We start from the raw sequence: 15,329 nt of genomic DNA on the forward strand, positions 1-15,329 counted from the left end.
TTATATTACTGGATGCTGGAAATTGAACAGACAGTAGATCATACGTCACATGCAGATCTCGTGCACACAAAATCATTCAGCACGGAAATATACTGTCAATGTACTGTGTTTCTCAATAAAATAGCTTCGAAACTGAAAAGTTCAAGCATATATTTCTTAACAACTAGAGAGATGCTTCCATGTAGAAATAATTCACACATGCAATCCCTCTAACTAATGCATTCATATAAATGTAATCTTTACTGCTCTACTTTATCTATATCTGATTAAGAACGAGCAGAAATCTGTGAGAGAGAAATATAACAACCCAAAGGCAAAAGAACTGATAAAACTGAGCTGTTATAGGAGCAATAGCCTGTGGGCAGCGCTGTGTCATAGCTGTGCACGAGGGGTTTCTGACAGCTCCAGACTTATTTGTTCATTAATGACTTTATCAGCAACTAGACAATTTCCACAAGAATATGCAGCACTGTCAACACTGATTATAACAAAAAATCTTTCTTAAACACTCAGTGCCTAAAAAAAGACTTGTTTTTTCTCTCTCTCATATGTTCTCTGGACCATCATCTCTTAGTGCTCATCTAGTCTGAAAACTTCTATTTACAAATTCTAAAATGTTCAGCAACTAGATGCTTCTCAGTCTTTCACATTTCACTTATTTTGAACTGTTTGTCTGTTGCTGGACTTTAAGAGTTTATGAGGTTCGTTATCACAGTGTTGATGGATGATTTACTTGGCAAGGGACTTTGTGTGGCCGCACACAGATCACCATGGAAACAGCATCCCTACACAGTCCGCAGAACTAAACTCTAAAGTGCTAGTCCTCTGTGGCGAAACAATTTACGGCTGCCATGACAACAGCATCCGCAGTCGTGTGTCAAGACTATACGTTCACGGAATTTCAATTAATAGCACTTGATTCATCTGCAACCAAGATATCTCAGGAGAGTCCTGAAATGAAAGCAGGTATGTTTTTACCTGTCGAGAGAGATGCAGCACAGGTGTAGGATGGAGGCGGTGGTCAGCAGCACGTCCAGAGAGGTGCGGACCAGGCAGAAGGTCTCTCCGTAGATCCAGTTCTGATGGATCAGTTCTATGGCACCAAACGGCATTACCAGCACTGACACCAACAGGTCAGCAAACGCCAGCGAGACGATGAAGTAGTTGGTTTTGATTTTCCTGCAGGAGAAACAAAAACCTTATGTTAATTTTTCTTTTTATGAATTCAGCTGAAAAAAAGCAATTGTATAACTACACATCACATCATAAAAAGTGTAAAAACAATACAGTATGATGGGAAGTCACTGTTGGTTTCAGTTCATAAAACTATCATCTATCAATAAAACTATTGAATCATTCATTCAAACAATTTGTTCAAAATGGCTGATTCATATAGAAACGTGTTACTGAATCACTGACTCATGAATGATTCATTTAAAAAAGGAAACACCACAGTGTTGCACTGAGATGCATATTTTAAATAAATATTTTCATTGGCAAAACAGAAAAAATCTTAAAGTATCTTAAAAATGTAACTCACTCTCACTAATAAAAAATCAATATCACATTTGAGATTGCGCTCATATGCTGATATTTGGGAAAACTGCACATTTGCTTGTGTGATATTACTAAAACATATCATGTATAATAAATATAAAAACAAAAACCCTAACAGGGATATTTTTTCCATATTTAAACAAAACACAGTGACTAAAACAAAATGGTTTCTTATTTGGAAGAAAATGTAATTTAAACTCAAAGGTATTTAGATATATTAACTGTAATATAGATAAATTATACATTTAATTAAAATTTGTTATTAAATTAGATTTTGAATTTAAATTAAAATATTGATATTTAATTTAAATATCTTATTTTAAACTCAAGACTCAATTAAAAAGCAGACATCGCAAAAACTGCAATTCAAAAACAAATAAAAAAACAATTCACAAGATGTGTTATTGATGAGCAGAAATTCGTAATCACTATCAAAGCAGTTGCTTGGAGAAAACAGTAATAAGATATCTGTTGAAGGTGTATGTGCTATGTGTGTGGTACAGTACGTTGTTGATAGGTTGTCATAATGTTTGCTCCCCTTGAGACTCTCCAGAGCTCTGGGCACTCTATTAATGAGTAATAAAACTCCCGCTTGAGCTTCTGAACACAGATCTATATATAGCTCACTGAGAAGCATTAATAGGCTGAAATCATTCATGTAACCATAACATGGCATAAAATCCGCATACCACCAGCTGCCTGTCAACAATATGCATGTCTGAAAGAATGGGAACTGATTGGTTTTCATGCACATTTGACGCCAATTTTGAAGAATGAAAAGCAACGGGTATTTGATAATTACGCCATCAGATAGTTTGTCAGTTTTTACAAATCCCTTTTTGATGCATCATTAAAGCAATATGCCACCAGATGTTCCATTTGACCCTATGGAGGGCAGCCTATTTTAAAGGTGTTTTTCATTACCGTTATGACATAACATTTGCCGTGTGACTCGATCTTTGGGTCTTCTTAGCAACATTGAAAAATGTAGATTATTTTTCCCATTACTTCTATTATCAGAAAAGCATTACATTGGTGGAGTGGAAACATGCCCTTTGAGTGAAAGAATCTGGGCGGTATGAGACAGGATAAGAAATTTATAAACCAGAGGGGTGTATAGTATGTGAAAAAGAGGAAGGAATGTATGAAATGATGTGTGGCATGACGTTTGAGGAGATAAGAAGCCTAGCGCTGCCTCCAGGCTTTAGAGACATCAGAAACCAAGAGATTTACAGAGCTCCCTAAATGCTTTCTTCTCTTCTTCACAGTGAAATAGAGTTCATAGGATACACAACAATGTGAATGAACTTAAAAAAAATCTGCCATTATGCAACCTATGAAACATAAAACAAATATACAAACAAACATATGAAAGGAACATTCCTGTTCAAAAGTGCGGGGATGGCAATATTTTTTAATTATTTTGAAAGAAGCCTCTTATTCTCATCAAGATTAAAAATACAGTAAAAACAGTGAGATATTATTAGGATTTTTGTTTTATTTTATTTTTTAATAGTGTTTAAAATAAAATTTATTTCTGTGATGCAAAGCTGTATTTTCAGCATCAATGTTCCAGTCGTCAGTGTCACATGATCCTTCAGAAATCATTCTAATATTGCTGCTTAGGAAATATTTTTATGGAAGGTGTTTCAGGACAGTTTGATAAATAGATGAATTTAGAAATAGAAATTTATTTTTTAAATGGAAGTCTTTTCTAACATCCTATATGTTTTTACTTTCACTTTTGATCAATGAAGCTTAACAAAATAATATTTATTTTAAAAAATTAAATAAATTATCATTATTAATAACAATAATAAATCTTACTGACCCCTAACATTGTATATAAGCCTTTTTATTTAAATTGTCAATTCAAATTGTTAATTGTTTATTACCCCCCCCCCCCCCCCCCAAAAAAAAACAGTTTCACTACACATAGACGAGAACAAGAAAAACAACAGATCATTTTGAGTCTGACAAACTCATTACAAGAATGATAATGAAATCAACAACAACGGAGTTAATTAAATGGGTAAACGTTGAAATAATGCAACCATATTATTTATTCTTCCATAGTGCATGCTGGGAATCCCAGCAGTCTGAGAAACCTGCATCTGTGCAGCTAATTAGAACTTTAAAATCCTTGAAGTATCTATTAAAATATAAAAGTTGCTTTGGCATGCATCACTTTTGTTATTATTTAAGTCTTTGTAACTTTGTAACAGCAAGTAAAAAAATACAATAATTATGCTTTTGGTTATTGTGTCAGCATTAAATATGGCACACACACTGAAAAAAGACATTTGTTTGTAAAGCTGGTTATTTACATGCTTCAAAATACCTTCTTTTATCTTCCACAGAAGAAGAAAAGCCATACAGGTTTGTACTGAAATTAGTGTAAATAATGACAAAACTCTTTCTGGCTGCCTCATACAGTATATCCGTCTCTAACCATACTAGTGGCTTCCTTAGAAATGCACATTTGTGATGTTGTTGACACTTTATAGACAGTCTGAGATGATGGTGATACGGTGAGATATGATACAGTGTGGGTGGAAATCTGGAACTTGAGCAAACAAGCATTGTTCTTTCCTGTCAGACATGGACTATTTCTGTTAATAAAGGACTCAGAGCTCCATTCATCTTTCATTGATGCAAAAACAACTGCATAGTTTCCCAAGAACCAAGCAGGACTCCAAAGGAGTAATTAACAAGCTGCTAATTAACCACTGAATTGAAACCCAAATATGTGTTCATGAGCTGCTGAACTGGTAAACTAATAAAAAAAAACAAAAAAAACACGCTGTTGCCAGAGACGAGCTTGTACACTCGATCTAAACAATTAACCATTAACCTGTGTATTGTGTGTCAAAGACAAGATGACATGCTGGAGAAGTGATCAGACGCCTGTTTTAAGACATTTATCACTACCATCATTTCATTCATTTAGCGGACACTTTTATCCAAAGCGACTTACAATTGCTATATATATTTCAGAGGTCGCATGCCTCTGGAGCAACTAGGGGTTAAGTGTCTTGCTCAGGGACACATTGGTGTCTCACAGCGGATTCGAACCCGGGTCTCTCACACCAAAGGCGTGTCTTATCCACTGCGCCAACACCACCCCATCATGACATAATGTTCAGAGCAAGCCTCCTTTTCTTAACAGTAAAAAGAGTTTCTAGGTAACCCTAAAGAATGTAGATCAATTTTCTCATGACTTTAGAGAAAACATACTGGTTCCTCCAGTCTTGAGAGATGAAAAAAAAAACATACAGAAGCGGTGGAGGAAAAATCTATTCACAAGGAATCGCGATTCAGTCTCCTAGCGAATCGCAATGATTCACAAATCATTCTATGGAGCCATTATAGGGTGTAAGTAAAAAGCGAGCGCGCATCCAAAAGCAATTTCATTGCGATTACCTAATCGATTTCAATTGATTCAGTATAGTTTATTTTTTATATATATCAGGTACAGTACATGCCAGATTTTCTCAAGGAAAAAAAAAATCTCTTAACTAATGATGTAAGTTATATATGAGAGTCAGTTGGTACTACATTATTATAATATTGAAGATTAAAATTGACTGATGTTAAAATTGCACAATGTAGTTTTTCTTAATAATAAGTTACTATTACATAATAGAATTTCTACTTCAATTCATTTTTTTATGTAAAAAAAAATGGTGGCTGACATAAAAACTTTTTTCAAACATAAATTAAACATTGAAGAACAGCTAAATTTATAATGAATATATTATTAGGTGCATATATTTAGCAAAATCCCCCTCTCTACAGTTTATTTTTCTATCTGACTAATGAGTTTATGGTCACCGGATCTGTTTTTCTGAGGTAAATTTAAGAATCAATGTTGTTCTGTAAAAATTAGAATCCATTAATATTAAGATATCGATATTTTGTACTGTATATTTTATTCCAAAGGTCACTTTCCATCCTATTATTGTTTCGTAAAATCCTTTAACCAACAAATGCCGCATTTCCACCGAAATTACCCGGAACAATTGTACCAGGAACTTTTTTCCCCACAGACCCGTTGCTTTCTGTGTTTCCACCGCGGTCTATAGTACCATGAAGAGTAGGCAAATAGTCTGGTGATGTAGGTCTCTGCACGTTTGTCAGTACAAAGCATGAGGATTTTGGACTTGCATCCTCGGTAGTTCAGACTTTGCGCATTCAACTTGGGAGTGTGATGCAAATCCATGAATTCTGCAAACAGCAGTGTACTTGATAACTTCAGTCAGCTCGACTTGGCTACTGCAATTTTCCTCTCTGTATATTTACAATAAAACGAAAAAGGATATCAAATACCATTGCCTCCTTTGGTTTTCATTTAAACATAATAACAGCTGCAGAAATGTACTTAGTTCAGGGAAATGTGTATATATATATACATATTATGTCAATTGCCTCTTTTTATTTTCATTTTAACATATAGATAAATTGAATACAGACAAAAGATTACCTGTTAGATTCACCCAAAACTAATTATATTTTAAGTTTTGCCACTAGAGAGACATCAGAGCCAGCAGCACATTTCAGAAGGACAAGCCGAGTAGAGGCTGCTCTCGGCGGATACATGATCACTAATTTACTGCTGATCGCGTGGAGCTGACCGTCTCTGAAATCGCTGAAATGCTGTCTTTATAAATAAACCTCATATTTGAACTACATTCCCGCCTGAAATACTTTTCAAATTACATTTCATGACACAATAACAGTAATATTTTGAAAATGATCCGAATAAATGGTGGTTGAACTCAACCAATGCTGCGTGAACTCAACCAATCAGAATGTTTAGCGCCCAAGTCCTGCCCCCAAAACTTCCGGAACTTCGAAAAACTACCACCTCTCCAGCAGGGACTTTCTGAGGGGCATTTTTTACCCGGAACTTTATTTAGTTCCTGGTTCCTGCGGTGGAAACACACCGAGTACCAGCCCAAAGTCCCTAGTTCCTGGGTAAAGTTCCTGCGGTGGAAACGCGGCAAAAGACATCCTCTTCCAGGAAGTGACATCACTTTTAGTCGGAAAACAGTATGGATCTAATTAATTATGTCATGTTTGAAGCATTCGCTGGTTTATAAACTTCCCAATTAAAACAAAACATTCCATCTGTTTGAAAAAATGATAAGAAAATCAGTTCACATAGGTAAGTGAACCCAATCCCTCACGGAGCCAGGGGCGTGTCTAGGGGGAGGCTGGGGGAGGCAGTGCCTCCCCTAGGATAAGCCCTGCCTCCCCTGAGAAATCATCTGTCCATCTGATGATAAATTAAAATTTACAAGATTGTTTTGTGCATATTTTTCCATCACTAGCAGGTGGGTCTGACCCAACAAAAATCCAGTTTGGCGCTGTTGGACTGTGCGCGCATGCTTCAGGCGTACAGGCTCAGAAAAAGTGCATCATGTGAGAGCAGAACGCCAATGAAATGTTTACCTGGCAGAGCTTTAAAAAAGTGGCGTGTCCACAAGGGTGGCACCTACAAATGAGCTTTGCCACCCCAAAGCAGCGTATGGTATTGAAGTGCATTGAGAGCGGAACAGCCTGATTTTGACTGAAACAGGTTTTTTTTAGAATTCTGGTTTCCGCTCGCTCTCAGAGTGCTCCATTACTGTTCTGCTTACAAGGAGTGTACTGCACGCACACACGTACAGACACATAACGGATCACTCACACACGCTGCCCTGATTTGTTATTTTGTTGAAAAGTTATAGCGAAAATGTATTTTATATTGTTTTGAAGTAATCAAAATCCACAGTGCATAAGTAGAGAGACGCTGCACAGACAGGCAGGACTAAATTACTGTAATCGCGCTGTCACAAATGCAATCAAATAAATGTAATTTTACTGCGCTTCTCTGTATCTGATTTAATAACCGATAAAATAACAGATGAAAATGTAGCCTACTATTATTTCATCCTTCCAACCACAATTTGCACTTCAAAAAGCTGCAATGATAGATTTAACTTTTAATTCTGATAACCTTTGAATCGTTTAATGTAGTAGGCTACACTTAGCCTACTTTATTTTTTTTTGCTATTGCTATTATCATCATCATCATAATTATTATTAATTCCTACATTCATTAATTTGGTCTTATCAGATCTGCTCAAGGGCTATTAAGTTAAGGCTACTTTTATCTAGAGAAAACTGCACTGCATTTAACATACAGGCTTCCTTTTTTGATCAAACCCATGATTCTGATCAGTGGCGTGCACAGGGGGTCTCGAGCCCCTGCGACGCTAAAGTGCCCTCGCGGTCCGGTCTGCCCCCTGTCCTTGATTTTAAATGTTTTTAACGCTCCTGCTAAATACACCTCTTGTACCTGAAAATAAAACACTTTATTTGTATAATATATGTATTTGTTATGTGTATCTTTGTTCTCAGTGCTTAATAACAAAGATAAAATAATGGCAAAGATTTGTATCTTCACTCATGCACTTTGGCCTGAATATCTGCCACACTTTTTCACATTTTGTTACTTTAAAAGGCTTTATAATAGGGAAATTAGTTTGGCTGTGATGCTCAAACAGCTTGCAAAATAGAAAAACTAACATGACAAAGAATCATGATTTATAAAAAAAAAAAAAAGAAAAAAAAAGATTTGTTAAATTTTTATCAAACCCATACAGACTCCAAACCCCGTGAAATATTAATAATATTTGCCTATGGCAAGCACCACTAAAAATAAATAAAATAAAGTAAATTAAAAATAAATTAAAAAATAAAACTATATTTAAAAAAAGTGATGTTGCCTCTGCTAATCATTTCAATAAATTAAATTTTTATAGTTTCACAAAAATAGCTTTTATTTCAACTCTCTAAATCTGCTGTCCCCCTGTAGCCTAATATGTTTCCTTTTATCTAGGCCTGCATGTTTTCATTTACATTTATTCATTTAGCAGACACTTTTATCCAAATCCACTTGCAACCATAGAATACCATTCAAATACTGTTCTCATACTGTTCAAATGAGCATATATATATATTTTTTTTTTTTACCTGGGGCCGCATTACCAAAGAAACTTATAAGAGGCTACAAGTAGCTCCTGACTGGCAAATTTAAGAGAAACTCCTAAAAATAATGGCCGTGTCACTCATAACATTAGACTCCTATGTTTTACTAAGAGTAATTCACAAAGCATTTTAGCCCTAAAAGTAGCACCTACGTCTATAACAGCTTAGAAGAAACAAATTAATTTACCTCTTGTCTATATACAAACGTGACTTCAGATTCATTTAATAAAAACTCTCTTGTCCTTCTCGTGTAGCACGTCTTCTCACAAGCAAACACCTGTCACTCATCATCAGGAAATCACCATGAGCTGTTATATATATGAATCTGTCAATAATAATAATAATAATGTCATCATCATATCATTAATGTTGACCTGGTTTAACTAACTTTTACAGTATGTGATAGCCCTATAGTCTAATAGGGGCCCTGTGCCTATCTCTGGGTTCCTGGCTTAGAAAAAGATATGCACTAAAACAGATTGTGTGTAGTATAGATTAATTTTGCACCAATTTTTTCAAGTATTTATGTTACCCCCCAAACATGACATCCTGGTAACCCCTCTGCACGGAGCACTGAGAAATTTTAGCTCTTTATCTTTAATCCTGTTCATTTTAAATAAAGTTTAAATGTCTAAACGTGATCTTTGCTATAGCTTATAATAGAAGCACTTGAATTCGGTTTTTGAGTTGATACCGCAAAACAAGAACGGCCTGTGCCACTCAGCTAACGTTTAAACCCTGGAAAAGCAGAAAATATCCATCTAGTAAGAACTTCCTTGAAGTCATGTCAGTTCACGATAGCTGCACAAGTGAAATGCTAAAAAGGGCTGTTTTCCCCAGGGCTGACAGATAAATGGAGAGCGGTGGTCGGAGACGGGCTGTTTCTGACCTGAGCTGCCGGTCTTTGCAGACGGCCACCATAACCAGCAGGTTTCCCAGGACGCTCATGAGCATGACCAGTGACAGGAAACTGATGAGAGCAATCCTCTTCGCCAACCAGTTGCTGTGGGAACAGAGAGAAGACACAGACTTAGTGAAAATCATTTGATCGCATGCAACGATGATGACACTGCTTTGACACAGCCTTGAAGGCGATTCAACAGGACTTACAATAGATGATAAGACATTTCAGTTCCAGAAGACATTCCAGGTGCATCATTGTGAGTAAAGAAATGCATTTAATTGCACATTGAATGCATTTAAAGTAAGTTTACGGCTAATTATTAAATGTTGACATTTAAGAAAGCTTTCGCCAGCTCAATTCCCATGGAAACTGCAGCGTAAAAGCACTGGTCAGGAATAGAAAGCACATTGCCCACACAGTGTGACCTGAAAAAGATAATTCGTCCTCTTTTCTTTAGGTTTCCAATGACGTAGATCTCACAGATGCTGTTCCTAATCACTGGTGGATCAATACCGATCGGCATTGATGTTCAAATTCTTTCTGCCACATGCATTTGTTTCTAGTTTTTTATTTGCATTCAATTTAGATGTTAGATTGCATTGTAAAAATCATATTCTAGTATACAGTAGAAGCAGAAAAATCCTCAAAATGCCTCTTGTACCTATAAACTCTAATGCAATTCTCTTCCGACGCAGTGTTTTCCCTCAAGATTGACACTGACTATGTAATTGTAGGCTGAAGGCTGTTATTGTGACTGCAGGCGTGAGGAAGAGGTAACCCTCCGCTGCACATTACAGACTAATGAACGGCAGGGAATTGGAGATAAAGAGCCGATAAACCGATAAAGAGTTGACACTTCTGTCGTTCATGAGCTATAAAGCTCTACCTGTCTAAAACATAACAGAAATTCAAAGTTATGTGGGTAAAGCTTTATAATAAGTATGTAGTAAGAACGTATTTACTAATCATTTGCTAAATGTTTGTTTAAAGTAAATAAAGTTTATATTTATATGTATGTATATATTCATATGTAGTGTCTTTTTAATTCATTGACAAAGTAATTAAGTGTTATTTTTCATTTAAAAGTTAGACAACGCTTATTAATAGTTCTCACTTAGATAAGGTCATGGTAAATCAGAAAATGCATTAAATGAACTATTATTGGTTTGCATTTACTAATTAACATTAATATTATGGGTTTGTTAAAATAAATTATGCTAAACGTTAAATATAAACATTTAAAAGCATGGAAACCCAGCATGTGTGTGTGCTTAATATATTTGCAAACATTTTAAAAAACACTGAATATGAATGTGATTCAATTAATGTCTAATTTGGAGGAAAAGGAGGCATGGAAGAAGAATTGTCTCTGAAATGAGGCGTGAAGCCTTATATGTCTTTGAAATATGACTGGCAGGATTAAATAAACACACTCGTCTAGAATAAAATGAAGTTTTATTTCAATATCATCGAACATAAGCCTAGAGTCCACAAAAAATCCATTCTGCAATCAAGCCTCTTTCTTTCTTTGCAATCTAACAAACAAAATGGGTCTCTGTTAGTTACGAATTACACGTACTCAAACCAATTTACTGAAATGAATCTATCTTCCAATGTTGCATACAAAAGAAAGGACATTTTACTGGCATTCACAGAATACATTTGCATTAAATTACATTGCTTACATTGCAATGTTACATTGTTGATTTATTTATTTTTTTTTTTTTATGTGTACGTGCTTGATAAATGTGTTTGATCTTTTTCGAAATTATATTGGGAAAATACTGGCTGAATATATGACTTCCAATTAATTAACCCCAAACAAAAGGATGTATTGTGGTAATTATATCATAGGTCTTCATTAGAATTACTAATATATACACAAACATATTTAATTGCCCTCACTCAATGTCAAGAAAGACAAACAGTTTTTTGCTGAAAAGTCCTTCATCCAAAAAACTGTATATGTATGCATCTGAGAAAAACGTGATTAATTCAAATGCGGATGTGCAGGAGAATCAGCAGAGCCAAGACATAAAGCAAACATTATTCCCCAGAGGAGACAGATATTCCCCACTCAAGGCATTATGAGTAATGAGCACAGAAATGACCCTCCGATGGTTTTGTTTTAGGACCTGGTATAAATTATGCATTGCATTTGAGTTCATATTTTCACACAGTGACATAGTTTTTACACACTGCCTCTTTTCAAAGCTTTTTATCTTTTAATAACCCTTGCAGTATAAGGCATGTTAAGCTTGTTATTTTCTCATTTATTGAACATTCAAATGTTCATCACTCATGTCAATAACTTTAAGTAGATTTGCTCACTGAAACCTGAATGGATACATTTACAATACTGCCATATAAACTGTAACGCAAAATCTCTCATTGTCATTAATAAACCGATAGTGTGCTACTTTTGCATGTTTTCTTCACCACATCAGGATATCTTATGCTTTATTTTAAAAATATATTTTACCCAAATTTCCTTCGTTAAAGATGATTTACTAATAAAATTATGTTAACGTGTCTCAACATGTTATGTATTTTTTAAGCCTGTTTCAGTTTTAAATACATTCAACAACAGAACAACAAACTTTTTTTGTTTTAAAATATAATTTAAAAATGTGCAAATGTTTAACGATTGTTGCCACAACTGATACAATTCATGTTAGTGAAATTAAATTAGGACAAATTAGATGTAAAAAATACATGGCCTGAAATGTTTGACAGTGTGCATATGACACGCATTGCTCAAGTTAAAAAAAAGTTAAACTTTTAAACAATATGCGGTTGCACTTTATTTTACACTACGTGTACTCACATTTATTTATAGTGTATTTATCTAAGAAAGTTCTGGTAATACAAGGTAACTACATGGGGTAGGGTTAGGTTTAGGGGTTGGTTCAGGTTTAGTACCTAGTTATTGTAATTATTATAATAAGTACATAATATGTACATGAGGAACAGAACTGTAAAATAAAGTGCTACCCAATATGCCCTAAGATCCTGTGTTATTTTTTTTTCCATTCCACTACCCTGCATCCTGCCTTTTTGAAAAAAATAATTAAAAATGCATTCTCTGTGAATGGCCCTTAATGCTGCATGACCAATATACATGAGACAATATATATGACAAAATCTGACAAAAAAAACAAACTTTTTTTCCAAGCTGCTGAGCTGCACACTGGAAGAAACAGCTTGTTACTGGAAAAAGCTACTACAGTCCTTACTCTTGTCATGGAACTAAATGTAAACATTTTACAAAAAAAAAAAAAAAAAAAAAAAAAAAAAACCTATCTAATATATCAAACCAAGTGAAATCAACCCAGATATCACTCCAGACCGAGGCTCTGGATTACAGGGAATAATGTTTTAAACAACATGTAGTTTCCTTAATATATCGTCAGGAGCCACAGGTAATAATTTTGTCTTGAGTTACAGCATTTTATGAATCACCAAGGACCATGCTTTCAGCTAAAAATCTTATTTACTCTTCTACTGAAGAAAAAAGACACCTACATCTTGGATGGCCTGAGGGTGAGTAAATGAACAGCAAACTTTCATTTTGGGTGAACTACCCCTTTAAGTTCACACAGATGTGCTGGCAAAATAAATTGCAGTTCAGTTGTAGTTCATCAATTTAACTATGAACATGATCCAGTCACAATCTGGCAAGCAGGAATGACCACAATACTTTATTTAATTTTGAAAAGTATATATCTTGTTTTCTTAAGACCTCAAAAATAATTTGCATATGGTTCTTTAATGAATGCAATGCAATGACAATGCAATGTCTGTTCTCCCAGCCCTGTGGAATGTTTAATCCATATTGATTGAAATCAGCAAAAGAGCGGAAACCTCAGAGACACTAGAATCAATTGGCGCTCGCTCACCCGGTATTATGCATGGTGTGTGCGTGTGTGTGTGTGTGTAATGACTGGTGAAACCTTTGACCCCGAGTATGTAATTGAACTGAGGCTGCAATCAGAACATGCCGGCTCAATCAAAGCACTCAGTGAGCCGACCTTAGGTCATTCAGTACAAGATGTCCCTTTGGTTGGCTTTCACTGCAAAACACCACATTTCTAGACAGCATGATGGAATGCATTTGTGCAAGCTTTTGTGTCACAAGTGCATATTATATCCTCAAAGGGCCTTGATATAAAATTATACATGTAACCAAGGTATGACAAACTAAATTCAATGCCTTTAATAATGTCAATAAATATAAATGAATTATATTGTTCCTTTTTCCACGAGAAAACTTTTTCAAATTTGGCAAAGATATCTCATTCTGTTCAGGAGATATAGGTATTTTACTAAAAGTGTCCCTGCCCCCTTTGAATGTTTTGGTGTCCCTTTGCCACAATGAGTTGAGAGTTAAAAATTTGCTTTGATAATTATTGATATTCACTCACCAGAGAATCTTTCTGCACTGGTTTGGTTCCAATCAGGCGAAAAACCTAGGACTAGTTCGCAAAAGTAGGTTTTGCAAAAAAATGTGAATACCCAAAAAACTTTGCCAGGCTCATGATCTAATCTGGGGTGTGTGTTTTTTTCCGGAATGAACCAAGGATTCCAACGACACTTGAGCCTGAGAACGACTGTTTAGGACTTATGAGCGATTTCATACTTTTGGTCGCTGTAGCGCCCCCGTCAGGCAGATTGGGGCGAGCCTCAGTCACTTTGTAGGTAGTGGGAGTACTACCATCCCTCCAAATTTCAAACCTCTATGACTTACGGTTTGGTCTGCACGATCAGTTTTACGTGGAAATCGCTCATCCATGAGCATCCTAACAATTAAAATAGGGTTTCAGCACTATGCGCTAGACATAGTGCATAATATATTATAAGGTCTAAAGGTTAAAGGTCTTACTGAATACTTTTGACACTGGCTCCTGAGTTTCTGAAAGCAGAAAGACAGACTGACATCTGCTGTGAGTCATTGGAGGGACTTTGACATGAATGGTCTATCTATAACATGAAGTCATGTAATTCGGCCAAATTATATTTGAGCCTTACATTTCCTTTTCAGTGTGAGTCAAGTCAAAAAGTCCAGACTTGAGACTGAAGTGAAAACATGCTTTTTTTCCTCAGAACAATGGCAGCAGATCAACTTAAACTGAAGTCATCCTCAATCTACTTATTATATAATCAACTATTTATTATATAATTGTAAGATTCATAAACACCACTATTTTAAATGACTATTACTTTCTCCGGAAAAAAAAGCATGTCTAAAATTTTGAGGCAGCCAAAAAAGTGGAAATCATTTTTTCTACCTACAATCTCGGTTTTATTTATTACATACAGAGACATTTAACATCAGAAAGTGAAGTTCTTCAGCCCTGTGTATTATTTCTATAAAAAAAAATACCAAAAAAGGATAGGAATGCTGGTGAAAAAACACAGGTCTCTGAAGCTCAGCACTGCAGCGTGGCCATTTCGAGCGATTATATTGTCTGGCACGTCACGTATTCAGCCCTACCTGTTGTTATTCTGTCGCTAGTGACATGAAGGTTCGAAGGAAATTTGTCCTCAGTCGCCAGGAAAGCGCTGACAATCTAAACTTGAACTAAGGCCCTTTATTTTCATTAATTCTCTGTACAAACAGGCATCAGCCTGTTCTGATTTCACAGCAACACTCGTGTAGAACAAATATGCTGATTAAAAGCACAAAGTGCACGGTGTGAATTTACAGAGATCAATGAACAATTGACCCTCGCAGAAGCAGCCATTTGCAATTCTAAATATGCAACGGCGAAGCGAATTCTTCCAATAAACCATAATATGGTCAGAATCTGTAATTTTTTTTTTTTTATAAAAC

General features: G+C 35.4%; 1 protein-coding gene across 3 annotated transcripts in view; it reads right to left on the reverse strand.

Moving 5' to 3' along the window:
* LOC132110063 (5-hydroxytryptamine receptor 4-like) overlaps positions 1-15,329 on the reverse strand; it is a 100,581-nt gene that overhangs the window by 56,285 nt on the left and 28,967 nt on the right. For all 3 annotated transcript variants that reach the window (XM_059516646.1, XM_059516647.1, XM_059516648.1), the window contains exons 3-4: positions 9,482-9,595; positions 979-1,179 (exon numbers count right to left, since the gene is read on the reverse strand). In XM_059516646.1, coding sequence (XP_059372629.1) covers positions 979-1,179; positions 9,482-9,595 — 315 coding nt within the window. The remainder of the gene's footprint in view (positions 1-978; positions 1,180-9,481; positions 9,596-15,329) is intronic.

Source organism: Carassius carassius, chromosome 29, assembly GCF_963082965.1.
Source record: "Carassius carassius chromosome 29, fCarCar2.1, whole genome shotgun sequence".
NCBI classification, from domain to species: Eukaryota; Metazoa; Chordata; class Actinopteri; order Cypriniformes; family Cyprinidae; genus Carassius; species Carassius carassius.